This window comes from Copadichromis virginalis, linkage group LG17 (assembly GCF_057382275.1).
Source record: "Copadichromis virginalis isolate Kocher_CV1m ecotype Utaka linkage group LG17, C_Virginalis_male_GT1.1, whole genome shotgun sequence".
Taxonomy (NCBI): Eukaryota; Metazoa; Chordata; class Actinopteri; order Cichliformes; family Cichlidae; genus Copadichromis; species Copadichromis virginalis.
In genome coordinates, this window is record NC_140634.1 from 30,835,778 (window position 1) to 30,862,052 (window position 26,275).

Genomic DNA, 26,275 nt, shown 5'->3' on the forward strand with positions numbered 1-26,275 from the left:
ATGCATAAAGTTAAAACTAATAAAACAAGTTTTAAAAAGAGACTTTTCCATTTGATTACATTTTGTATGATGGATTATGCAGAAAAGTAGAATTGGGCTGAAAGATCTATCGCTTTATCACCTATTCAGGTTGTAAATCGTGTTTTTAAAATGTAACTAGGTAACTAAGTAACTAAGTAATTAATTACTTTTGAAAATAAGTAATTAGTAAAGTAACGGGATTACTTTTTTGGGGGAGTAATCGGTAATTAGTTACTGATTACTTTTTTCAAGTAACTTGACCAACACTGGTCATATGCAAGTTACCATAGGGTCAACATTGCAATGAAATGTGTTTGACGAGCAGCAGTCACTCAGCAGCATGGTACAGTAGAAGAAAATATAATAAAATATAATAAAATAAAATAAAATAATAAAGAAATAGAAAAATAGTAAAGAGCAAAATATTAGAGAGACGTGGTAAAAGAGAAAAGATGACTAAATATATATGTATCTATAAATATAAATATATGTACACTAGTGATTAAATAAGAAAATCTTGAAAAGAAATATGACGGGAGGGCAGATGGGATATTGCACAGGAATGAGCAGCAGAAAATTTAATTGCAATGCCGTAATATGACAGGCAGTATTTAGGCAGCATTGGCTATTAAGAAACGAGTCCTCGTGTGCCAATGTACTTTTATATAATTAAAGCAACAAAAAATACCTTCGAAATGGAAAAAATAATTATATAACACGAGTGATGTCAGGTGACTTGTGCATGCAAAGACCTCGGACACAGGTTTGACAGTCAGTTAAGCTACAACTCCTCTAAATGACCCAGAAAAGAGGTGTTAGGTTAAGATGAGGGTGCTGTAATCTCTAAAGTAAATAACGATGGAGGCAATTTTTCAGCAGTGGTTAAATTTTACAGTTATGTTTTCTGACATTTCATAATTAAAGCTGTAATTACGTTCTTGTTTTTGCAATTGCTGTATCAGTACTTTTTCAGTGAATACCACAGTGTGTGTGTGTGAGTGTGTGTGTGTGTGGGCATCTGTACCATCCTTGTCATCGCCTCTAGCAATGGCCTCCTACTATCCCTTTCACTCACATGTTCTTTTTGTGTGTGTCCTTCAAAGAAAAGCAGTGATGCATACACAGCCGTGTCCTCCCCTTTGCTTTCACTCCCTCCTTTGCTCTTTCTTTCTCTATTTGTGCCCTTCCAACTGCACTCCCCCTACTTTCGTCTCACTTCATTTGACTAGAAGACTAGTGATGAAGTAACAGCTGCTAGACATTTTACTGCATTTTTCTTAGTAAATTGGAGTAGTGAGATAGCATGTTTTTGAGAATTTTGATGATTTTAGAGAAAAAACACTCTGGACTTTGGGTTAATTTGGACTTTTAAACCATTTTATATTTTTCTTAATCCATGGATACTGAAGCTTGGGAACTAATTCATTGAATTAACACAATTCCAGGCTGTCAGATTTGATCATTAAAATCTAAACACAGGCTAAACACAGTTAGCGTCGTTAGTGCTGTTTCAAGTAGTTCAAATGATGTGGGATGGCCGGATTGATCCAAGGAGGCTAAAAGCCAGTGCTTCTCCTAGAGGGAAACCTCTAGCTGAATCTCTCTCCTTTCCTGTTTCTCCCTCGATCCCTATTCCCCCTCCTTTCCATGTGTCACCCCCTTTCCAGCCCTCTCCTGCTTTCTCCCCATCACGGCATCACCTTTTGCGTTCGTCTCCCTCCTTCCCTGTCCCTTCCCCTCCTTCTCACCGGCACTACAACCATCCTCTTGCCACCCCCTCCTCTTGTCCTCCCCACTTTCCCTCTTTCTTTGTTGCCTCTTCTGTCCACCCTTCCGCTCATCCGTCCCTCCAGCACTCGCCATCCTTTCCTGCACCTGCTCCTCGTCCTACACCAACGGTTCAGCCTTCACTCCATCCCTTCCCATCAGTTGCTCTCGTCTCGCCTCCTGGCCCTCGACCTTCTCCTCTCTTGCCCCATCCCTCGCTCCATCCCGCTGTGTCTCCCTCTCTGTCATCTGCTGATCGTGCTGTTTGTGCCTCTCAGGAGCTGCACAGGAGATACGAAGCAGCTCCAGAATCAACAAAGACCAAGGCCCTGCAGACAGTCATCGAAATGAAGGTAAACAAATGCTAATGTAATTTAGAAATGTGTTTGTATATATCTATATACAGGGATTTAAATTTATGTCTACATTTATAGAGGATTATTTTGACCCCAACAATACAAATTGTTAAAAAAAATGATCTGAAATGCTGCTAATTCTGTAGTGCTGTATTTAATGTGCATATTATGTGGATATTATAGCTATTAATGACATAGGATTGCTAGAGCATGAATGAATTACACAGTCCAAATACTTGGGACTATCACTGGTCTTCATCAATGTCTAAATGCACTGAGTTGCTGCTGTATTATTTGCTGATTATTAATAGTGTTAATGTCAGGTTTCGTAGATCGGACTCACGCGCAGACCACTAGTGTCTTCAAAAGGTGCATTTATTTACAGTGTTTCCTACAGTGGAATTCATATATACACATAATAGTGTCAAAGGAAAAAGGGGCCGGGGTTCCAGGGTCCAGGAGTGAAAGAGGCAGGAGTCCAGGAAGGGAAAGTTTCCATTCAGTCCTAGCACATCTCCTCTCCTTTATCTCTCTTGCTCCCGTTCAGTCGCCAGGCACAGGGGAAGAACAAGTCCAGAGGCAATCTATGCACAGGCAGAAAAAAAACCATTAGTCTCCTGGTTCAGACATGCTCATAAACTGACTTTACAAAATACAGGACGACTGACGCTGATGACTCAACGATCCAGCGACGAGTAGAGCAGACTCGCCCTCTTAAGAAGGGTTCCAATCTTTCATGATCAGCGACAGATGTGCTGATCACCTCCAGGTGCGTAGGCCAGGGGCAGGAGCCCATACTGAGCTCCGCCCCGGCAGGAGAAAGAGAGAATGGAAGAGGGCGAGAGAGAAAGGGAGAGCAGAGGTGAGAGAGAAAGGTAAACAAAAACAAAACACCTGACGGCTGTCAGCTGACGAGGAGCGGAGACCATGACAGTACCCCCCCCTCAACGGGAGCCCCCCGGCGACCCACCAGGCTTGTCCGGATGCAGGCGGTGAAACTCCCGGAGCATGGGCACATCCAGAACGGCCGCCCGAGGGACCCAGGAGCGCTCCTCCACGCCATAACCCTCCCAGTCAACCAGATACTGACAGCCACGCCCACGGCGCCGAGAGTCCATGATGCGAGTGATGGAGTAGGCCGGCAAGCCATCCACGAGCCGGGCGGGAGGAGGGGGCCTGGAAGGAGGGCACAGAGGACTAGACCGGACAGGTTTGAGTTGTGAAACATGGAAAACATCATGGATTCTCATATTGCGAGGGAGTTTTAACTTCACAGAGACAGGATTGACCAAGGCGGAGATTTCAAAAGGGCCAATGAAGGTGGGTGTAAGTTTCTTAGATTCAGTCCTGACCGGAACAAAGCGGGTAGAAAGCCATACCTTCTGGCCGACAGAGTATTCGGGTGCTGGAGTCCGGTGCCGGTCTGCGATGCGTTTATTGTTCTCCTTCGTGCGCAGTAGGGCCGCTTGAGTTGCCCGCCAAACTCTGCGACACCTGCGCAGATGAGCCTGGACGGAGGGTACAGAGTGCTCACCTTCCACAGCAGGAAAAAGAGGAGGCTGATATCCCAAGGAAGCTTCGAATGGAGACCGGCCGGTGGCAGAGGCAGTCAAGCTGTTATGGGCGTACTCGATCCACGGCAACTCCTCACTCCAGATGGTTTGATTGGTGGAGGCGACGCAGCGCAGGGCGGTCTCCAGTTCTTGGTTGGCCCGCTCGGATTGGCCGTTGCTCTGAGGATGATAACCCGAGGATAGACTGACCTTTGCGCCCAGGGAGTTGCAGAACTCTTTCCAGACCCGAGAAGTAAATTGAGGCCCTCTGTCGGACACTATGTCTTCCGGGATCCCATGCAGGCGGAAGACGTGAGTGGCGAGTAGGCGTGCAGTCTCTAGAGCTGTGGGAAGCTTAGGCAGAGCAATGAAATGAGCCACTTTAGAGAAACGATCGATTATGGTGAGAATGACAGTGTTACCTGCTGATGGAGGTAACCCGGTGATGAAGTCCAGTGCTATGTGAGACCATGGCCTGGAAGGAGTGGATAACGGATGGAGCTGACCCGCCGGGGGTTGGTTCGATGGTTTGTTTCGGGCACAGACCGTACAAGCAGTGACGTATTCCCGAGTATCTTGGGTGAGTGAGGGCCACCAGAAGTACCGCTGGAGAAACTTGACGGTGCGATGTATCCCTGGGTGGCATGAGAACCGGGCCGTGTGAGCCCATTGCAGAACCTGGGATCTGACAGAGCGCGGAACATAGAGTCGGTGGACGGGCCCCCCTCCCGGATCCGGTTCGGCTATCTGAGCCGCCCGGATGGCCGCCTCGATCTCCCAGGTGATGACCCCAATAGTACAGGTTGCCGGCAGAATGGAATCCGGATCCGCCTTTTCGTCAGCAGCGGAAAACTGACGGGAGAGAGCGTCCGGCTTGACATTTCGGGAACCGGGTCTGTAGGTGATTGAGAAGTGAAAACGGGTGAAAAACAGGGCCCATCTGGCCTGTCGAGCGTTGAGACGTTTCGCCGTTTGAAGGTAGGCCAGGTTTTTGTGATCGGTCCAGACCACGAAGGGTTGAGTGGTGCCCTCCAGCCAATGCCGCCATTCTTCCAGGGCGAGCTTAATCGCCAAGAGCTCCCGATCGCCCACGTCGTAGTTACGTTCTGCAGGGGTGAGACGACGGGAAAAATAGGCACAAGGGTGCATCTTACCTTCCCTCTGTTGGGAAAGGACGGCCCCCACCCCTGAGTCGGATGCGTCGACCTCTACCACGAACTGAAGAGTGGTATCAGGTTGGACCAGGATGGGCGCTGAAGCAAACCGTTTCTTGAGCTCCTGAAAGGCTGATTGGACAGCGTCACTCCACTGAAAAGCAAGCTTGGGAGAGGTTAACTGAGTTAATGGTAAGGCAATCCTGCTAAAGTCCCGTATGAATCTCCTGTAGAAGTTAGCGAAGCCAAGGAAGCGTTGCAACTGGCGACGGTTGTTTGGTTCTGGCCAGTTCACAACAGCCTTGACTTTCACAGGGTCGGGTCGAAGATTTCCCCGCTCGATTATGTACCCTAGGAAGGCAACCGAGGGCACATGAAACTCACATTTCTCGCTTTTGACGAACAGCCGGTTCTCCAGAAGGCGTTGCAGCACCAGCCGGACCTGGGTCTCGTGTTCCGCCTGGGAGGAAGAGAAGATCAGAATGTCGTCTAGATAGACAAACACAAATCGGTTAATAAAGTCCCTTAGAACATCATTGACCAGAGCCTGGAATACTGCAGGTGCGTTAGTGAGGCCGAACGGCATGACCAGATACTCAAAATGTCCAAGGTGGGTATTAAACGCCGTCTTCCATTCATCGCCATCCCGAATCCGGACCAGGTGGTAAGCGTTTCTCAAGTCCAGCTTGCTGAAAATGACGGCGCCCTGGAGAAGTTCGAAAGCGGAGGTGAGCAGAGGCAGTGGATATTTATTCTTGACCGTAATGTTATTGAGTCCCCGAAAGTCAATACAGGGTCTGAGGGTCTTATCCTTCTTTTCCACAACGAAGAAACCTGCTGCGACGGGTGAGGAAGAGGCCCGGATAATGCCGGCAGCGAGAGATTCAGTTATATATTTCTCCATAGCCTCCCGTTCCGGCAGCGAGAGGCTATAGAGGCGGCTGGTTGGTAAGGGAGCTCCCGGCAGCAGGTCTATGGCGCAGTCATAGGGCCGATGGGGTGGCAGCGACTGGGCTCGGTCCTTCCGAAACACCTCAGCGAGATCGTGGTAAACAGACGGCACATCTGCTAAGTCGGAAGACCGCGGTGGCTCTGGGCCGGTGACAGATTTGTTAGGAGGTACGGCAGCCTTAAGGCAAGTCATATGACACTCCTCTCCCCAGCCCGTAATGCCTCCTTTCTGCCAATTAATCGTGGGGTTGTGTTGCTGGAGCCAGGGATGACCGAGAACTAACGGCGTCTGAGTGGAGTGAAAAACAAAAAAACTAATCTCCTCCGAATGATTGCCAGACAGTGTGAGGGTGAGCGGTTCAGTGATGTGTGTGATGTCGGGGAGGCGCTGCCCTGATAAAGCCGTGACGCGTAAGGCGTGGGGTAGTGACTCCACAGTCACACAGAGTCGTTTAGCTAGTTCAGAGTCAATGAAATTTTGTTCTGCTCCAGAATCAATAAGCACAGAAAGTGAATGACACTCGGAATGGACCAGAAGCTTAGCCGGCAGGGCTAAACGTGGAGGAGATTTATCCTGATTCAAACCGCCCACCAGTACTCCTACCATCACTGGCGGGCGCGGCCTTTTGCTCGCGACGGACAGGAGGCAATCATGTGTCCCTTATTACCACAATACAGACACTCACCGGCCGTGATGCATCGCTGACGTTCTGCAGCAGTTAGGTGAGAGCTGCCGATTTGCATGGGCTGTACCTCTCCGTCGGCGCCCCCTGATGTCCGGGAGGACCGGTAATCGGCCGAAGCCTCCGCCCATCGCGGCCCTGCGGCCTCCTGGGAACTGGAGTTCCGTGCTTGCCTACGAGCTCGTAGCCGCTCATCCACCTTAATACATAACGACATCAATTCGTCAAAAGCAGTGGGTAGGTCCCGCATAATCAATTCATCTTTCAGATCTTCCCGGATGTTATTTAACAATGTGCTCCTGAGCGCATCCGGTCCCCAGCCGGTTTCTTCTGCCAAAATCCAAAAGTCAATTGAATAATCTGCCATACTCCGCTTACCTTGCTTAAAGTTAAGGAGGCGGAGTGCCGCAGCCTCGACTCCAGAGCCCTGATTAAACACAGTCTTAAAGTTAATCACAAACCTCTCAAAAGAGATCTCCGGGTTGGAGTTTAACACGACCTGGGCCCATTTCAAAGCCCGGTCACGAAGCATCTGTACCAAGAACGCAATCTTTGCCCCGTCATTGTTATGAAAACGCCGCTGTTCGCGGAAAATCAATGAACACTGGGCCAGAAAGCCAGAGCACTTCTCTGTCTCCCCTGAAAAGGGCTCAGGCGAAGGCAGAGGACCGTCAGAGGATGGGGTGGCTGCCGATGAGGGACCGGCCGTAGCCACCGCGAGTGTCTCCTGCTGGGCAGGGCGAGCCGGCTGGGAGGTCCCTGGCTGTACTCCCCCTGGCGTAGTCAAACCAGAAACAGCTTGAGTTAGTGCAGCGATCTCACCTCGCAGCTGATGTAACATTTGTTCGTGGCGAGTCAGCGCCGCTTCTTGGGCAGCCAGTGCCTGACCGATGGTATTCTGATCTGCTGAGTCCATGTTGTGGCTGGATCGTTCTGTCAGGTTTCGTAGATCGGACTCACGCGCAGACCACTAGTGTCTTCAAAAGGTGCATTTATTTACAGTGTTTCCTACAGTGGAATTCATATATACACATAATAGTGTCAAAGGAAAAAGGGGCCGGGGTTCCAGGGTCCAGGAGTGAAAGAGGCAGGAGTCCAGGAAGGGAAAGTTTCCATTCAGTCCTAGCACATCTCCTCTCCTTTATCTCTCTTGCTCCCGTTCAGTCGCCAGGCACAGGGGAAGAACAAGTCCAGAGGCAATCTATGCACAGGCAGAAAAAAAACCATTAGTCTCCTGGTTCAGACATGCTCATAAACTGACTTTACAAAATACAGGACGACTGACGCTGATGACTCAACGATCCAGCGACGAGTAGAGCAGACTCGCCCTCTTAAGAAGGGTTCCAATCTTTCATGATCAGCGACAGATGTGCTGATCACCTCCAGGTGCGTAGGCCAGGGGCAGGAGCCCATACTGAGCTCCGCCCCGGCAGGAGAAAGAGAGAATGGAAGAGGGCGAGAGAGAAAGGGAGAGCAGAGGTGAGAGAGAAAGGTAAACAAAAACAAAACACCTGACGGCTGTCAGCTGACGAGGAGCGGAGACCATGACAGTTAATGAAAAGTTTAATGAGTGTACATGTGGTTGCTGGGTAAATATGATGGAAAATAAGGTAAAGAATAGACACAAATACACCATGAAGTGCAGTTTCACTAAACAAGACTTTAAATATCCCATATTAATATATTTGTTGCATTGGATAACATTTTAGACTCAAAAGAAGAAAACAAATAATTTTTCAGACTCTCAGTCGGAGGTTTATCCAACACACAGCATGAACTGGACATTAGTGTTTCTGACCTCTAAATGCGTTCTACTACCTGCTGGAAAAACATACCTAAAGCATCTTTTTTGTTACGTTCTGTTGAAAGTCTTTCTGTCTTTGCAGTTAATATTGACAAGATAAAGTTGGCCAACTGCTATGTCTGTTGGGCTTCACTGATTATTATTGAGATACAGATTCAAGTATTTTAAAAACATAATGGATTATTAGATAAAGTCTTTAAGCATTCAACAATAGTTACATTTACATTATTTTCACGTAGACTTCCTTTAATTGCATTTCCACCTGTGCTCCTATTTCACCCCATTTTATTATCACCGTATATTTGTTTATGGTCTGATTAGTTAGATGTGTTTGTCTCCTGTCAGGATGCAAAAATCAGCTCGTTGGAGCGTGGCATGAGAGAGCTGGAAGAGGAGGTGATGATGCTGAAATCCAATGGCGCTCTGAGCAGTGAAGAGAGGGAGGAGGAGATCAAACAGATGGAGGTCTACAGATCCCACTCCAAGTTCATGAAGAACAAGGTGATAAATGTACAAACACATACAGTCCAGACAGTAACTGAAACATAATAATAGATACAGCATTAAACTGATTAAGAGTTGAGAATAGTTGTTAAGTTTGAGGACAAATTGCCTGTAAATAGAGTAATGAGGCCACCGTGCAAGTCTGAAAGGTAGCAGTGGGGCTCAAACAGCTGATAAAGTCTCACAACACAGGAATTCCCTGGAAGTCATAGGAACTAAAAGAGCTTCACAAAGATTTATATAGACTGATATCTCAAACTAACAGCCAAACCTCGTACAGACATTCATTCAGTTCTTTACTGCCTCAAGTGAGATTAAATTACATTTAAATTGACACACTTTTCAAACGTAAGTCAGAAATATTCAAACTTTAAAATCTTTAAAAAATGATACAAACCTTATAATAATTTAGGGAAATACGAAACCGTTTCATCTCTCAAACATGGCAGTGGTTCTGTCAGCAACAAGGTTGCAGCAGTGAAGGCAAAGCATCAAATAAACATATAAACAATAATAAGAATATATCCTTATATCTATCAAAGGACTCTAAATAGAATAGTTAGCATGTAGGATTTGTTTGACCTTGTGTATTTACTTCCTTTTAAGTCCCAGTATGATTTAAAAGGGCTACACTGCTCTATCTTGTCAAATTTTAGTCAATGTGCTGGAGACTATAAAAAAAAGTGTTTTTGCTCCATTATTGCCTGTCTGGCTGTATTTGCTTGTCTCACCATTTTTTCCCTTTGTGTTTTGAACAATATCTGGATTTTCTTGCTTAGCTGAGAATAAATTTGCTTTTTCACACTCACTACCTTGACGGATACAACTTCACTGTCAGGAATAAAAAGTGTCTGGGAGCCGTGCTCATTAAAACGGAAACTCCGTATACATCTGTCGTGTGGGGAGGCGATCCAGTTTGGAAATTCAGCAGACTTTTTGTGTGCGCGAGCTGATATATTCTTGTTTTTCTCTGTAGTGGATTTGTGTCTCAAAACTGGAAGGAAGTAATTTACATGGTGTACCTTTTTATAGTCGGATTTCATTGCTGTTGGCATGCATATCTGTGGTAATACACTAGATGCATTCTTGTTTTGGACATTATTAGCTTTAACGTGTATTTAATCGAAGGTGTAAAGCTCTCCTCAATCAGAGCTTTTAATAATAGCAACAAAGAGCCATTTCATTTGTTAATCAAAATAAAGATAATGCACGCTTCTTCACATGTTCAGAAATGCTCCAGTAAGAAGTCTTCAAAGGACACAGTACTGTAAAACAATGTAGGGGTTATATACATTATTTAAGCATGCCAGATGCAACTGTGGCAACATACTTGTTATGGCCCGGTGTGCTCTCCATTTTGCTAATTAGATGTTTGCCCTTCTTCAAAGCTCTGCCACTCACTCCAAAATTGATTCAAGAAACACCATTATCTGGAGTTTTTAATCCTTTTAATGCATTTTTTGGAATCTAAGCTGGAAGAGCAGATGCTCCCAGCAAAAGCTTTCGGTCAACATGTGCTTATCTAGTGGTCAGCTGATCTGATGGGGCAGTAAAAGGAGCAGGCAGGCTGTTGTGGAAACAGTTCAGTATAACACGGTATTATTTATAATACTGTAGGCAAAACGCACACAACAGGAACGGAGGTACCTGCAGAGGCTGTAAAGTTACTTATGTTAATACTAGTAATGATAAGATAAACTGCAGGCTGTTGCTGCCCTCACACCTCTGACTTATTGGAAGCAGGTTAGAGGCAAGGAAGAAACACAAGTAAGGGAAGCAAGAAGCAAAGCTTGGCTAATGGGAAGCACCCATGTTGATGCCCTCCTCTCCTGCCAGGTTGAGCAGCTGAAGGAAGAGCTAACTCACAGCGAGTCAGAGAAGGAGGAACTAAGGCAACGAGCCAATGAGCTTCAGCAGGAGGTGTCGGCAGTAAGAGACACACCTCTGTGTCTGTTTGCGCATCCTTTCTTTCTTTCTTTCTTTCTTTCTTTCTTTCTTTCTTTGACTGGCTAACGTAGTTCTAGTAGATTTCCAATAGATTCCCGGTAGCATGCTGTGTGTTCAGACAGCAGTAAGCAACTATAACATTCAAATGTCAAAACTATGCACACCAGCTGCATCGTGGACCGTTCACTCAATATCCACTCATGAGGTGTACTTATTTTTCTCATGTAGTTATTTCATCATATTGCCATTAACATGGTCCATTTTGCATATATCTGCATCCTATAACTGTTTTGAACCAGTTCAAGACATGAGGAATTACAGAGGTTAAGTTTAAAGCCAGTCTAAAATGAATTGAGCCATTCTTCAAAACCTGGGTTAGCAAATGTGTTTTCTACACTTTGCTAAATACACCAGGAGAAAGCATTTTCTATTCTTTTGGTGAGCTGACAAAGTTAGTCTCTATAAACAGCTCAGGAATTTCAGTTCTCTTTGTGTGTGAGATCAGTGGCTTTTGATAGTAATAGTCGTACGCAGCAGTCTGATCGATACGGCTACAGAATTCCAGCAGAGTCCAGTTGTGCTGTGCTGCAGTGTCTGTATCACTAACACACTTCTCTTTGTCCTTGCATGAGGTTTCAGTCCATTTGTAGTTTAGACCACTTTGCTCCTGGGTTTGCTTTGCTTTTATATGACTGATTTACTGTATGGTTTGGGTCCATTCTTGTACTGTGTCATGTTAAATTCACCCCTAATCACAACACCTGCAAACTGAATTTCATGTTAAAAGGAGTGAAATTGTAATACGCAACTTCTCCAAATGTGGCAGTTTACTGTATTTGATTCCTGAGCTTTGGCCAGGTGAAAGAATTGACCCTGACCCATTAGTTGAAGTGTATAGCTAAGAGCAAAATAGATTAATACTGCACTGACTTCCATGTATGTCTAACTTTTGTTTGCTTTTCAGGAGAAGAACTAAAATAAATGGCCGTTCTTTTCTTCTAAGGTCCTCATTGTGTCAAGATATATTTGATCATAGTCACAGCTTTAGGAGATAAACTGACACACTAACCTTTGTAAGAGGGATGAGTTTAAAACCACGGTCTGTTCTTGTTTTTCACTTTTTATGTGGATGAGGTAGCAGTCTTGTACCTCTCTCCATCACCGCAACCATCATCTCTTTTTACTCGTAAAGGGTAGACGTGTCTGCAGGCCTTAATAAAATATCTGCAATCTTCCGTAACAAGTTCTTTCCCCTCTGAATAAAGCAGTAAAGTTGTGCATTTAAAAAAAGATTTGTATCTTAAAAGCATTATCAGTCAGCTGCGAGCACTTCTTATTATTGTACCTGTTTCTTCTTTAACAGTTGGTCTTCTGCAGAGTAATGGCTAAAACTAACATTAGGACTGAGTGCTTACTTTGCAAAGCTTGTAGTACATTTTAATGCTTATATATGATATTAGAAAGCATATCGTCCTCTCCAGTACACACCTTTACACGCTCTTTTTTATCTGTCTGTCCCTTTTATATTTTGTGTTATTCAGATGGAACAGGCCAAGCAAGAGCTGAGCCGTAAGGACAGCGAGCTGCTGGCTCTCAGGACCAAACTGGACACTCTGAACAATCAGTTTTCTGACAGCAAACAACATGTGGATGTACTCAAAGAGTCACTAACCGCCAAGGAACAGAGAGCTGCCATACTACAGACTGAGGTTTAGCTACACCCTCATTACAACCTTTCTGCTTCTTCACCGTTGATATTTGGTGTGTGAATGTTTATTTGCACTTTTGCGTACCTACTTGTGGGTTCACAGGTGGATGCCTTGCGTCTCCGACTGGAGGAAAAGGAGTCGCTCCTCTCTAAAAAGAGTCAGCAGATCTCAGAGCTGACGGAGGAGAAAAGCACTCAGCAAGGAGAGATCACTGACCTCAAAGACATGATGGACGTCAAGGAACGCAAAGTTAATGTTCTACAGAAGAAGGTGAGAACACACAAAATGCACTCCATTAATATAGACACATAAAGCAAAGTTGAAGTCCTTGTGATCCCTGTTTTAGGTCTGAGCTAACCAGTAATTGTAGAGTCCTGGGTTAATGCACTGCATCTGTTATGGTTTAAAATGTTACAGGGTGAGCATTTATGGAGTGTTATCCTTAATTTAGTACACATTTAAAGTACACTGCCTCAATAGGCAGTGTACTTTTTTTCTTTTAGCTGATTCTGGTCATGTTGCCCTCATAGTACTAGCTTACTTCCAAATAAACCAGCATCACCATTACCTCTAATATCGTCAGTTTCATCTCTTTGTGTCCAGAGGAAAACTGCGATATTCAGACTTTTTGGATAATGGATAACATGCATTAGAGCTGAAGCAGACACACCTTTACTCCTTTTCATGCTGATAGAAATTGATGTTCTGAGAATATGCCAACATTTAATACTATGACCACTAGATGGGGCTCTAACACAGCATGTAGCATGCAAGCAGACGTTGACAGACAAACAGTCAGACAGACAGGTGAGCAGAAAGACACAGCTGCACACAGACAGGCCGTTTAGGCAAAACTGAAGTCTCTGGTGTTTTCTGCATACTTTTTCCTGGTCTTCACTATGTAGTTTTTGTGAGTATCTCTGCGGTAATGCTGTCAGTTAGATGGATGGGCCAGAGTGACCCCTTGTCTTGGCTGTCTACACACACACATATACAGACACACACATTCACCCTGCTATCCTAAAAACTCTTGTGCTTGTCAGATATGTTGGTGGAACTTTTGGAATAAGACAATTTAAGCAAACTACCATAACAGCTATTGTAGTGGTTTTGAATGGGGATATCTAAAGGAGGATTCTTGCAGTCATCTAGGCCACTGCATCTAACACAGTAAGTGCAAAGCTTACAGAGAAGCCAGTGTGAGGTTGCATTCCTCCATCATCAGTCTTTTGTGTCTTTTCTGCGTCTTAATTTTCTCCCTCACCCAGTCGCAGCATTTGTGTCCTGTAGAAAAAAATGCAGAAATGGAGACTGTGTGCAGATAATTGATACAGACAATCAAGCAGACAGACATAAAGCAAGACAGGGAGGGGGAGGAGAGAGACAGAGTGTGTTTAAAATCATTAGATGCATACTAATGAGTTCCTCTTGATTAATAAATGATGACCTCTGCCATCTTCAAATGGAAAACAGTTCAGAGCCTGATAGGGAGGCAGAGATGCTGCTGATTCCTTCTTGATATCATCTGAAAAAAGTATGAATTTGGTCTCCTTTTTTCATGTGAAAACACAAAAAATACCTTCTTTCCGTTTTGTGGCCCTCCGCCTCGTGTTTTAATAGTACATAGATGATTTCTGCTGCGAGGAACATTGTGACATAGCTGATCATTGTTTTTGTATTGGGTCATTATCACAGATGACTTGGGAACTAAAATAGGACAAGAGAGAAGCAGTGAGTGAGTGTGTGTGTATGTCAGGTTCAGGAAATGCAGATCAAAGGCTCTCACTGCCTCTCAATGTCAAGTGTGTGTTCACATATGTGTGTATGTGCATGTGTGAGACAGGAGACAGAGAGGAGGAGGAGGTGGAGAACGTGTCAGTCAACCTGTCAGGTCAACAGTTGATTAATGAGGTGCTGGAAATGTTTTACTGTATGAACACACAAGCACACACACACATGCTCGCAATTTTTGTAGTGCTGCGTGTGTGTGTGTGTGTCTCACCTGCAGTGATGTCAATCTGACTCCAGTCTTTTTTTGTGAGAGTTTGCCAATCATTTGATTAACTTTCTCTCTGGCAAGGGGAAGGCAAGAGAAGCATAAAGAGGGGGAGATTGAAATTGTGCAATAATCCCACCCAAGTTCACTCATATGAAGACATTACATAAGCTTTCAAGCTCTATTTTCCTCCTGATTCTGTTATTTCTGTATGGTTCAACCTTTTGTTCCATCCATTTCTTAATGAAGACCACAAAGTTGACATAACTTCTTATCTTTGTCTGTGATCACTCTCTGTCCCGCCTTCCTTTTTCTCACACAGAGAGCTTCACATGTGCTGGCACTTCTAGCTTTGCGAGGACCCTCATTTACATAATGGTTTCCCTGTGTAGTCACATCTAAACTATCCCTAACCCCAGCCTACAGTAATTCTAACCTTCACCCTGCAGTTTAACCTGAACCCTCAAAGAGCCTCAGACTTGCCTGAAGCTCAAGTTGTTGCTTATGTAGATTGATACATGTGCACACACACATACACACACTTTGTCCACATGTTTAAGATGTGCTGCTATATTTGCATTTCTTCTGCAGAAGTTCAGTTTCCTGTGGACTTAAAAGCACCTGCTACAGTACTTCACTTTGGCTGAGTCTTAGAGCCAATAGAGCTGCCAACAAAATCTCACTGAGTGGTCAATGCGCAAATTATTCTTGAAAACCCCACAGAATTATTCTCTCCTTTTCTTTCTGCAGATAGAGAACCTCCAGGATCAACTGAGGGACAAAGAAAAACAGCTGAGTGGCTTGAAAGACAGAGTCAAGTCTCTGCAGACAGACACCTCAAACACAGACACTGCACTGGGAACGCTGGAGGAGGCTCTGGCTGAGAAGGTATACACACATGCACGTACACGCTCACCCGACCGTTTAACTCTTGAGCAAGGTTGCATTAATAAAATCTTGATGAGCAAAACTGCAGACCACCCACAGGATGACCAGATGGCTCTGGATAAATGGAAATCGACCAATAATCACACTGGCTGTTTCATTATTAAATCATCCAGAGCTTGTGTTCATAAAAGATTAGGAACTGTCCAATGTGCGGCCACATGGCTCAAAGTAGTTCATTGGTCACTCTTTGGGTTTGGACATTCAGGTACTTTAGCCACAGAGCCGACTGTTTTATGACTCTGCTCTCAGTGGGGATTTAACCCTGATTCTGGGAATCTAACCAGCGACATTTAGAGCGGCAGAACACTTTAAAGTGTTTGATGAGAATATATTTTTGCGGTGTTATGCACGATTATGTTACCAACTCAATCTCCTTTGCATTTGCACGCGCACAGGAAACAGGCCTATTAATTGTCCAGTGACTAATATTGAGGGTGTCAGTTAGACGTGTGAGTGTTGGCAGGATGATGTGGCCGACGACTCCTGCTTCACTTGCACGGCTTTCACAAGCTTTTTTCCTCTCATTTTCATTCTGCTGGCGCCTTTCATTTTTAGCTTTCTTCCTTTCTGCATCCATTTTTATCTCCTTGCCCTGCTTTCGTTTCTTCTTCTGCTTCTGAGATGAATTATGTTGCATTTTAACTTTCCAGTGCTTGAGTTTTATGCACAATATTACTCATGTTTGATGGTGTTTGCAGCTATATTCTGTATTTTTTGTCTCTGTAAACGGTAGAAACAACCATGACTGAAATATTTGCATCCCTCATTCTGTTATCATAATTATTTTGAAGAATGTTGATGTTACAGTGGTATTCTTCACGAAAACCAATAAACCCAGAATTAATTAATTAATTAAAGTCTTGACTAAGGAAGACCCTCATTGGTTTGTCTTTACAAACTATTGAGTTTAACCATTAAAGTGCAAGGTGCAAAATATGAAAAAATAGAGGTGGTAGAGAATTAGATGGAAGAGAAATATAAGAGTGATGATATAGTAACTATTTAATTCTTTAATTGCTTAATTCTTCATAGCATTGCTACAATATGGCGAAAATAATATTCCAGGATCACAGAGATTTGTCAGCTGGATGTCCGTGATGTGACTCTGAAGGCTATTTGAGTACAGCGAACTCATTGTCATGTTCAGGAAACCATACGAATGTCGTGGCAGAAATTGCGACTCATCAGACCAGGCACTGTTTTTCCAATCTTCTTTTTTCTATGCAAACTATAGCCTCAGTTGCCCGTTAGCTGACAGGAGAGGCACCCACTGTGGTCTGCTGGTGCTGTAGCTTATCTGCTTCAAGGGTCGACGTGTTGCACATTTAGACATGCTGTTCTGCATACCTTGGTTGTAACAAGTGGTTTTATAAGTATCTGTTCCCTTCCCATAAGCTTGGGGTATTCTGGCCATTCTCCTCTGACCTCCAGGCATCAAAACGGCATTTTTATCCAGAGAAATGTCACTCTCTGGATATTTTCTCTTTTTCATACTATTTTCTATAATGATTGTGTGGCAAAATCCCAATAGATTAACAAGTGTTGAAACACACACTAGCCTGTCTGGCACCTACAACCATGCCACATTCAAAGTCACTTAGATCACATGTCTTCCCCATTCTAATGCTTGGCTTGAATTTCAACAGGTAATTGTGACCATGTCTGTATATCTAAATATATTGTGTTGCTGCCATGTGATTATCTGATTAAGTTTTTGTGTTAATGAGCAGTTGAGCAGGTGTATCTAAGATCCAAGTGGCTGCTTAGAAGCCATGATAATATTCAAGCTTTGAGGATTTCAATGAGATGCTGTTGTTGTGAAATTATAAAAATGCAATGCTTTTATAGTGTTACAGATGCATAAATGATAAAAAGGGTCATGTTATCTCATTCAACAGGTCAATGTTAGGCAATATGGTGAGATCATAGTATCTGATGTACGTAAGAACATTCAAGATGTATCTGTGTGCCAGGTTTGATAGCTCAACTCCTGATAATATAGGATGAGAGTTAGAGATTGAATTTATTGCAGTAAGATTTAACACTACTTCTAAAGTCAACCTTAAACTAACCTTTAGCCAAAGTGCCACCGCTTTTATTTTGTACAAGTCAAATGAGGACCCATAATAATAATATTTTAATAAAACACACTGCAGACCCAGTATACACTCTTTGCACTGCTTTTGCACGTGTGAACTTTTGTACTTTGACTTGAACGGGCCGCTATGTTCTTCTCAAGCTATAGAGATCGGTTATTGTATTTTAGTGGTTGTGAATTTTACATCTTCTGCCAAAACATATTATGGGCCTAAAATCGCTGTTGGCTGTTAGATCCTGTCAAAGCTGCCATGTACATAAAGTTTAATATGACTGTTATTAGTATAGAAACTTGATATTGAGTGACTGTGAATGACTGTTGGAGGGTATGAGGTGATTTTTTTTCCTCTCTTATTTTCCATCACTTCTTCTACCTCGACTACCTTCTTTCACTCCAATCTCCTTCCTTCTCTCTCCCTTTCTCTCTTTTCACTCCAGGAGCGAATCATCGAGCGGTTGAAGGAGCAGCGGGAAAGGGAGGAGCGGGAAAAGGGGGAGGAAGTGGAGACCATCAAGAAGGAGCTGAAAGAGCTGAGGGAGAAAGTCTCCCAGCTGCAGGCTGAACTGGCTGACCGTGAGGTAGAAGACACACTCAGGAATTTAAAAACACACGTCCATATTTGTGCTAAAAGTCAAAAAAACACATTCTCTCTCCTTCCTCACTGTGTTCCTGTCAAGAAAATGTGATTGATCTATCACTGTAGAGCAGACCTTGAATCCTCCCAGAGTTCTTTCGCTGAAGGACAACGATGAAACAGTCATGTTTCCCTGACAACAAAATCCAAGGCCCACAACCAAAAGAAACAATGATCAGAGCTGAATTTTTCTGTGATTTGTACAAAACACCTCAGCAGAGGCAAAGACAGAGAGATGCAGAGAATGACAAAGCATTCTCAGACTCTGTTTTCTCTTTATTCACCCTTCAGCACAACAGAATAAAAGTTACTATTAGCCAATTCATGAAGTTGAGATTAGAAGGGGACCTGTTATGCCGATTTTGAGCTCTATAAACCCACCTAGATCATTTAAGCAAAACTATTCCAAGGTGATGTCAGCTTGACATGAGTCTGAAGCATAACATTTATACATATTTTATATTAAGCTTATACATCAGACATGCAAGATCTACTTTAAGGAAAATAAATATTTTAACATAGATTTTCTGTTATGAAAGCCTATCGCAGTGTAACTGACGGTCCTGCTTTAAAGCCAAAAGGCAAGAAAGCAAATTAAGAAGTAACACAACTATCAGAAGGGACACCGTCAAAACTAAACTATTGTTTACTGCAGGATTTGCAGTAAGAGCAAATTTAACTATGTGCCTTAGTTATTTCACTAAGGCATATAAGGCTCTAATCCAGTGAGCGACTGGGGCCTTTCTGGGTAGACTTTGCATGTTCTCCCTGTAACTTTCTGGGTTTTCTCTCGGTACTTCGGCTTCCTCCCACAGTCCAGAGAAATGAATGTCAAGTTAATTGTTGATTCTGAATTGAACTTTAGAGAGCAATACATGTAGAAATGCAGTTTTCTGTTGTAAAGGATTTTCTTCAATTTCAGTTCTGTTTTATTTAATGCAGAATCACAACAGGAGTCCCCTGAAGGCACTGTGTATTGTAACATAGCTACAATAATACAGAGAAAACCCCAACAATCAAATGACCCACTTTAAGCAAGCACTTGGCGACAGTAGGAAGGAAAAAAACCTTTAAAGGGAAGAAACCAATAGCAAAACAAGACTCAGGGAGGAGCAGCCATCTGCAATGATGGGTTGATGAGATTTCCTTATGCATATATGGAAAACACAAGGTGGGAATATTCCAGTACAAAAACAGTGAAGGGATCAGACATGGCATTGATAAAGTTAGATGCAGCATGAAAATGAGGAGCTGGGGTTGAGGTGGGTTGCAAAGCTGCTTGCAGAGGGAGCAAGAATTGTAAGCAGGGTAAAGCAATCACATTTGGATGTGTAGAATGATATCGGCTGTGTCACAATTAGGCTGTGTGCAGGCAGGAATTGGACCCAAACGCAAACTCACGGGAAACAGGACTGAACTCAAAATACTTTATTGCTGACAGAAGTTAAAGGCGATACAAAATAATATAAAACTAAACTGGGAGATTCTAAAGGAACTGACTCACGAGGAAGCACACGGCAGGACACACAGTCATGTGGGACAACACAACACAGAACTGAGGGAGACGCGGACATAAATACGCAGATGGTTAATGAGGGAAGTGGGAGCACACGGGGAACACAGGTGACACTGATAATCGTAACGAGACACGGCAGGAGTAAACACAACAATGGCGTACACAGACGGGAGACTATCAAAGTAAAACAGGAAGTACACAGAGACGCAGACCAGAGAGGAAGAGAACACAGACATAGCGGACCAGGGAAAGCGTGAAATAAAACACAAGGAGGAGAAACAAGGCATGGGGACTCAGACACGTGGAGGGGGACCCTGGGGGTAAAGACATGACGGCAAATCTAGTAAACTAAACTGAACAACCTAGGAACCATGGAATGAATAAAGAACAAAATACAAAAACATAAGAAACCTAAGAACACTGGGTCAAAATGACCCAGGACCATGACAGGCTGGCTAGCATAGAGGTACTGTATTCTTGATATGAAGACTCCTATTGATCTTTTTCAACAAGAAATTGATTAGGTAAAGTTACCAAACTCGGGCTGTTCCTTTAAAAGGGCAGTTTTCTACTTGTTACTGTAAAAAGTTCTCTGTACCCTGTCTGACTGTACTGTATTCCTTAAACTAATTTTAGTGATTGTGGGGTCATAAAACCTGTCACAGTCCTATAATATAATTTCAGAAATACATGGGAAACTCTCAGAGAAAACAAGCATTCCTCTCTCTGCTGCTGAAGGCAGATGTGGGGTTTGTCTGACAACAGGAGTATATATGCGTACCTAAATATAATCAGAGTAAGGTTTCTTTGACCAAAGCCCAGTCAAACATGATGATCCGGAGTCTAGAGTTGTTATTGTCAGTCATGGGTAAAATTACATGTCTGACAGTCTCTCCTTCTGGTCTCATTGGTTTCTGTTTCACTGCGCCTACCAAAAGAGGAAATCCCAAGAAAAGAAAGAAAAAGAGAGACTTCACAGACAGACGGATTGAGCCTGAGAGTGCGAAAAGAGACAGGTCACAGGAAATGCAATGACAAACAGAGTGCATGACCGAAGGGTTTAAGAAGGGCTTGCAGATTATTATCACTTTAAATCTGTTTGTCTAATATCACATATTATGAATAAGAATTTCTTTCTGTAATATAATCAAAAGCACACAAATGTTTTTTCCCTACCTCATAATAATTATTTTTGCTAAATATAACATTATTGTTATAGGTTGGAAAAAATAAAAAAATTTAATTAATCCATTGTTGTTTTCTAATGGGTGTGAAGAATAAGCTAAATAAGTAATAACTATTAAGGAGCTGTCTCCAATGTTTTTTCCTCCACCCAGACATCAGTGTTGGATCTCAAGGAGAAGGCTTCCTCTTTGGCCTCCTCGACTCTCAAGAAGGACAACAGGCTGAAAAGTTTGGAAATAAACCTGGAGCAGAAGAAAGAGGAGTGCATCAAGCTGGAGAACCAACTAAAGAAGGTTAGCTGAAAAGGCTGTAAATATAAAGTAAATGGCAAATTATTCATAGAGCTATGAAAGCAAAAACGCTGATGCCTTCAAAGAGAGAACGAGGGATTTTATGTCACCTGTTGTAGGCCGCATTTAGACAAAAGCAGGTGGAATTTTCTTGGCTCATTCCTGACGACTACAAGATTATCTACTGCATGAAACTCAGAGGTGAAAAGCTGTTTAGAGTAGCTACAGTTAAAGCATGGAAAACAGCAGAAAACTAAACCTAACCTCTCATTTCTTTTTGCGCCTTCCTAGGAAGGCAGAGAGTGTGTACGTGCACGTGTGTGTGTGCATATCACATACGTATTCTCTCCCACACAGCAGCCCAGAAAATGTTGTGTGTGTGACAGCTTGCTGACAGCCTTACAGTCACTTTCACAGACTGGTGAAGACAGCACACCATCACATGCCGAATGTGTATCCAGAGCTGTGTGTGTTTCTGGATGCATGTGTGTTGTTATATGTGTGTGAGAGAAAAGGGGGAATGTGTGGTGTTTTACTCATCAGACTTGATTTCAGTCTCTTCCTTTTACTGTAACGCGGATGGAAAAATTGTGAATGTGACATTGTGTGCGTGATGTTTCTTTCTTCCTTTATTTGTCTTTCTCTGTCTCTGCTCCACCCAGATCTTCTCAAACATTTCCTCTCCACATAAAGACTTATGAAAACTGTTGTACACTTCCAAAACTAATAGGGTTTATGTATTGTAGGAGCAAGGCATTCGCACATACACACACACATACTAAGTCCATCCCAAGAGCAACATTTACTTCTGGGAAATATACACAGCTGTTCTAACCTCTAAGCTGGTTATAACTTGTTGTATTTGTCTTTGTTTTTTTTCTTTCTTCTTCTCACATTTTCTGTGTCTTAAGTTTAGATGAACAGAGCAGAAGAAAGAAGAGAGCCACTAAAACTTAGATGCTTTTTAAATTTATTCACCTTTTCTCATCGTTCATACTAATATTTACCAGAAACTTAGCTTGTGGTTTTGTCTTTTTTTGTTAATGTTATATGTGTGCCAATTTGCGAGTGTGTGAAACACACATGCCTAATACTTTCATTTATATTATATTCTCCTCATCATCTCTTTCTCCTTACCATGGGGAAACAGATATTTCAGAGCAGTTAGGGCAGAGGGTGGTTTAAAAGTATCGTCTGACATGGGGGTAAAAATGAAGACACAATTCACCAAATCTAAGAAAGATGTCATCTAATAAACGTCTGTTTATTAGATGACATCTTTCTTAGATTTGGTGAATTGTGTCAAACGTGGCATTCTTAAAAGTCATTACTTTAAATATTAATTTGATACAAATATAAGCTTTTAGCATCGGAACCACACCTGTCTAGTCTTGAAAATCTTACAATTGAAAATCTAAAATCTATAAAAGTTTATAAGAGGCGATCATAGATTTGTTAGAGACATGTGGACCAAAAAAAAGAAAAAATACAGTAAGCTGACTGAGAAATTAAAGTCCCCCAAACAATCAGCTAAAACTAGAATGAAGCCATTGCAATACAAATGGTTAATGAAAATTTATATTATGCCACAAAACCTGTGTTGTTTGTCCCCTGGCATCCCAGACGCCTGTTGGAAATGTTCAGAAGAAAACAGTATTGTGTTTCGCTGAGTATGAGACTGCTCAGAACTGAAGAAATACTGTTGTTCAGACTTTATCTGCTAAATTAAGGTGAAGGATGTGCACATACATTCAGCACAGGTCTTCACATTTCTCACTAGTAATAAACAGAAAAATTTTTTTTGAGTTTTTTGGAGTGGAAAACATGGAAAAAAACACTAGGAATATTTGGAAACAATTAGAGCCCTTTAAAAAAATGTGTAACATGCTTTGTACATAATTTCTACAATACTGGGGTGTCTATTTCAACAGTTTGCTTTATATGCTACTGTAAATGCAGTATCTAAAACCTGACATATACAAATCTTGTATCTTACCGCTAAAGCCTGATGTTTAGAGCTAAATGTCATTTTATTTAAGAGGAACACTTCCACTAAAAATTTTCTAAAAGCATGCATCTTTTTGAAATCCATCCAGCTCACCCTCCACACATGTTGTTACTGGCACGTCCTTTTTTGGTTTGAGCTTATCGTTTCAATCGCGTGATGGTCACCTCATTTTGAAAGCTAACACTTGGTTTATTTTTAATAATTAAATCCTGTTCCAGGCTCAGAGTGCAGCGGCAGACTCTCAGGCCAACGCTGAACTCTCTGAGCGGATCTCCAGCCTTGAGCAGGAAGTGACCCGGTGCAAAGAGGAGGCTGGGAAGGCCCAATCTGAGGTGGAACGACTTCTCGAGATCCTCAGGGAGATGGAGAATGAAAAGAATGACAAGGAGAAAAAGATTCATGAACTAGAGAGGTAAGAAAGGATGATAAATATGGTAGATTAAACAATTATCGACACTGAGCAGTTTTCTTTTAATACTTGTGTATCTCTTTCCTTTAACCTAAATCAATGGATAAATTGTGTTTATTGGTGAAATGATTGCTTATCTAAGGCTCAGTCACACAGGCCTAGAGATCGGTCCCGATGGAAAAATTTGTATTCCTCCACTGGCTGTAAGGGGCTACTGGAGTTTGCTGGCTGTGACTGTGAAATCAGTTGCTAAAGCCTCATTCATTCATTCAGGGTGTCACTGACCTGTCTCTAGGTTGTGTGAAAGACTGTGTCTCAGATTCCACTTTACCACCCATTATTTTTATTTTCTGACTGAATCTGAAGCCGATTAGAGTCATTGGTGATCTTTCTTGTAAGACGAACTCATTAGTTGTTGCAGGCTCATTCCTCTCCCTCTTTTTCTTCCCATTTCCTCCTACCATTTTCTCCTTTATTTCTTGCACCCTAATTCATCTCTCCATCCATTCCCCTTCTTATTCCCATGTTTATACACAAATATGTGTATATTCACATTGGTTCGCATTGGTGTGAGTGCATTTATGGTTTTTTTTGTGTGTGTTTGCGCTCATAACATCCCGTAACATCCCAGAAATCCTGCTGCCTCTCATCTGTGGCGTTCTCAGCAGTCGCGAAAACAGGCCCCTGCCCCGGCTGCCTCTCAGCAGCCAATGGGGGGGCTAGTATGGGACTACCTGGGCACGTGAGTGGCTGACAGCTCTGTCAGTCAGTTATTTGTCTGACCACTGCACGAAAGAAACTCACTTTGCTTGTCAGAAGAGCACTGTGATAATAACCCCCACCCATGTGGAAAAGGCTATGAAGCATTAGCCACAGGGTAAGAAGTTTGGATTTTAGATGAAAAACATGCAAAACAAATTCATAAATCTGGATTATTAGATAAAAAATAATGACCGACAGCATCTTACACATATACTTCATTCATCATAGGTTGTGTATAACACTGAAAAAAATCTTCTCTCGTCAGGTTTTCTTGTATTTGCCAGCCCTTTCCACATGGGACAGAGCTGAGTATGTTCACTAATAATCACCATCAAAGAGTTGCGGCATTGGATCACTACTTGCTGAGTTTCTCTGTTATGGTGTACTTGTACTGTTCTCTCTCCCACGTCCAGAAATTGGAGCTAGTTGTACTCTTACATATCTAGGCATGAGCACAAAGTCTTAGTCGCCTGTTACTGCATTATGACAAGCCAAACAGCTCCCCAAAGTTTGTAAAATGAGGGCACAGTTTGGCACCAAAGTTGCTGTACAGCACCGAAACTCTTTGAGCCTCTGTTCCTGTCAATGATGCAACTCTTTCATTTAGTGGCTCTGTTTTCTCGCTTCACTTTTGCTTCACTTTCAGCAGAGGATGCTTGACTTGCAGAGTTTACCACAATCGTTTTCTTTTTCAGACTCTTTTTCAGATGTTTCTATCCACTTTTCCACCTTGCTGTGCAATTTTGGATTAACCTTTCTCTCAACCTTTCTTGCCTGTGTACACCATGTCTACCTCATTAGCTATTCTTATTCTGCCTTTCCTTTCTGCTTATATCTGCTTATTTCTCTGCCTGTAGCTTCTGTCTGCCTGCATGCCTCCCTAACTCTGTGTTTACCTGAATACCTGTTTGATGTTGTGCCTCTGTGTCTGTTTAGCCCCAGTACGTAAAGAAATTATATTACGGACAGCAGTTCGATATTAGTGGTTTGAGTTTTTTAAGGGTGTGTTTGGTGCATTTTTAGTTGGTGCTGTTGAATAATGGAGAATGCATTGCTCTTGTGAAATTAGAGTTCATCTTCATTGGTTAAATGGGCCAGATGGTGTCTATAGCCCGCCTGTCTTCCTCTCTCTGTATGGCTTTTTATGCCTTTGATTTCTGAACTTTCTTATGCCATCTGTCAGCGCCTACTCGCTTGCTGTCTCTTGAATCTTTTACTTCAGTTTCTTTCTTGGACAGAATCTCCACCCATCCTAACTCTAGATTCGCCTCCTTTTCTCTGTCTGTGCATTTAGCAACGTGACTGCGAGATTTATGGTTGTTAATGATTTCAGGGAGATTCACTGCATCTCTCTTTGGCCAGTAGAAACACAGGACTATTAATAATTCAGCACCGAATAACTTCAAACATGTGTGTTTTAAGTGTGTCTGTGTGATGTTTAGTCTGCCAGTAGCCACAGATGCAGATTTACAGCAGTACTAAGTTTACAGACAACATTATACAGTAACTTTATAAGCAATTAAAATTGCAGATTGGTTTTATATGGAAAGATGTTTCATTATCCCAGTAGGGTACAATAAAATAAAAGCATCTTAAAAGTGAAATTTAATATCTGGAGTTTGAAAGCTGCTCTTTGGTAAGTGGAAAAGTGTTACATTTAGACTTAGAAAAGTGTCCTTTAATACAAAATTTTAGATTAAGTATGAGTAAATTTAACTTGCTCTTAAAGTAATTGCTGTGAAGTGAAGTGTTGTACAGCAGTCATATCAGAGGATATGCAGTTCTTTGTACATCTTATCATGTAGCAGATTCATTTAGCTGTTAGGGGTGTGATGAGGGAAACTATCCATGGCTAATTTCAGTGATTAAGCCATACAATCTCTTTGATAAGATGGTGCAACAGGCTTAGAGGTACATTTTCTGTAGGTTGGAGTGCACTGCTCCTTTACTGTGGCAGTGTTGTATATACAGGTTTCCGCA

At 42.6% G+C, this 26,275-nt stretch overlaps 1 protein-coding gene across 10 annotated transcripts in view; it reads left to right on the forward strand.

The window, feature by feature from the left end:
* LOC146689690 (ELKS/Rab6-interacting/CAST family member 1-like) overlaps positions 1–26,275 on the forward strand; it is a 156,283-nt gene that overhangs the window by 39,549 nt on the left and 90,459 nt on the right. For 4 of the 10 annotated variants that reach the window (XR_014915936.1, XR_014915937.1, XM_085436314.1 and 1 more), the window contains exons 7-14: positions 2,067–2,141; positions 8,635–8,790; positions 12,282–12,449; positions 12,552–12,719; positions 15,196–15,333; positions 17,929–18,069; positions 20,979–21,119; positions 23,343–23,536. Coding sequence is in view for 7 of the 10 variants with exons in the window: in XM_085436314.1 (XP_085292440.1) it covers positions 2,067–2,141; positions 8,635–8,790; positions 12,282–12,449; positions 12,552–12,719; positions 15,196–15,333; positions 17,929–18,069; positions 20,979–21,119; positions 23,343–23,536 (1,181 nt within the window). In the remaining 3 variants the exon portion in view is untranslated. Of the gene's footprint in view, positions 1–2,066; positions 2,142–8,634; positions 8,791–10,629; positions 10,723–12,281; positions 12,450–12,551; positions 12,720–15,195; positions 15,334–17,928; positions 18,070–20,978; positions 21,120–23,342; positions 23,537–24,164; positions 24,276–26,275 lie in introns of all 10 variants that reach the window. The other 6 variants (XR_014915935.1, XM_085436310.1, XM_085436312.1 and 3 more) reach the window with 3 other exon arrangements.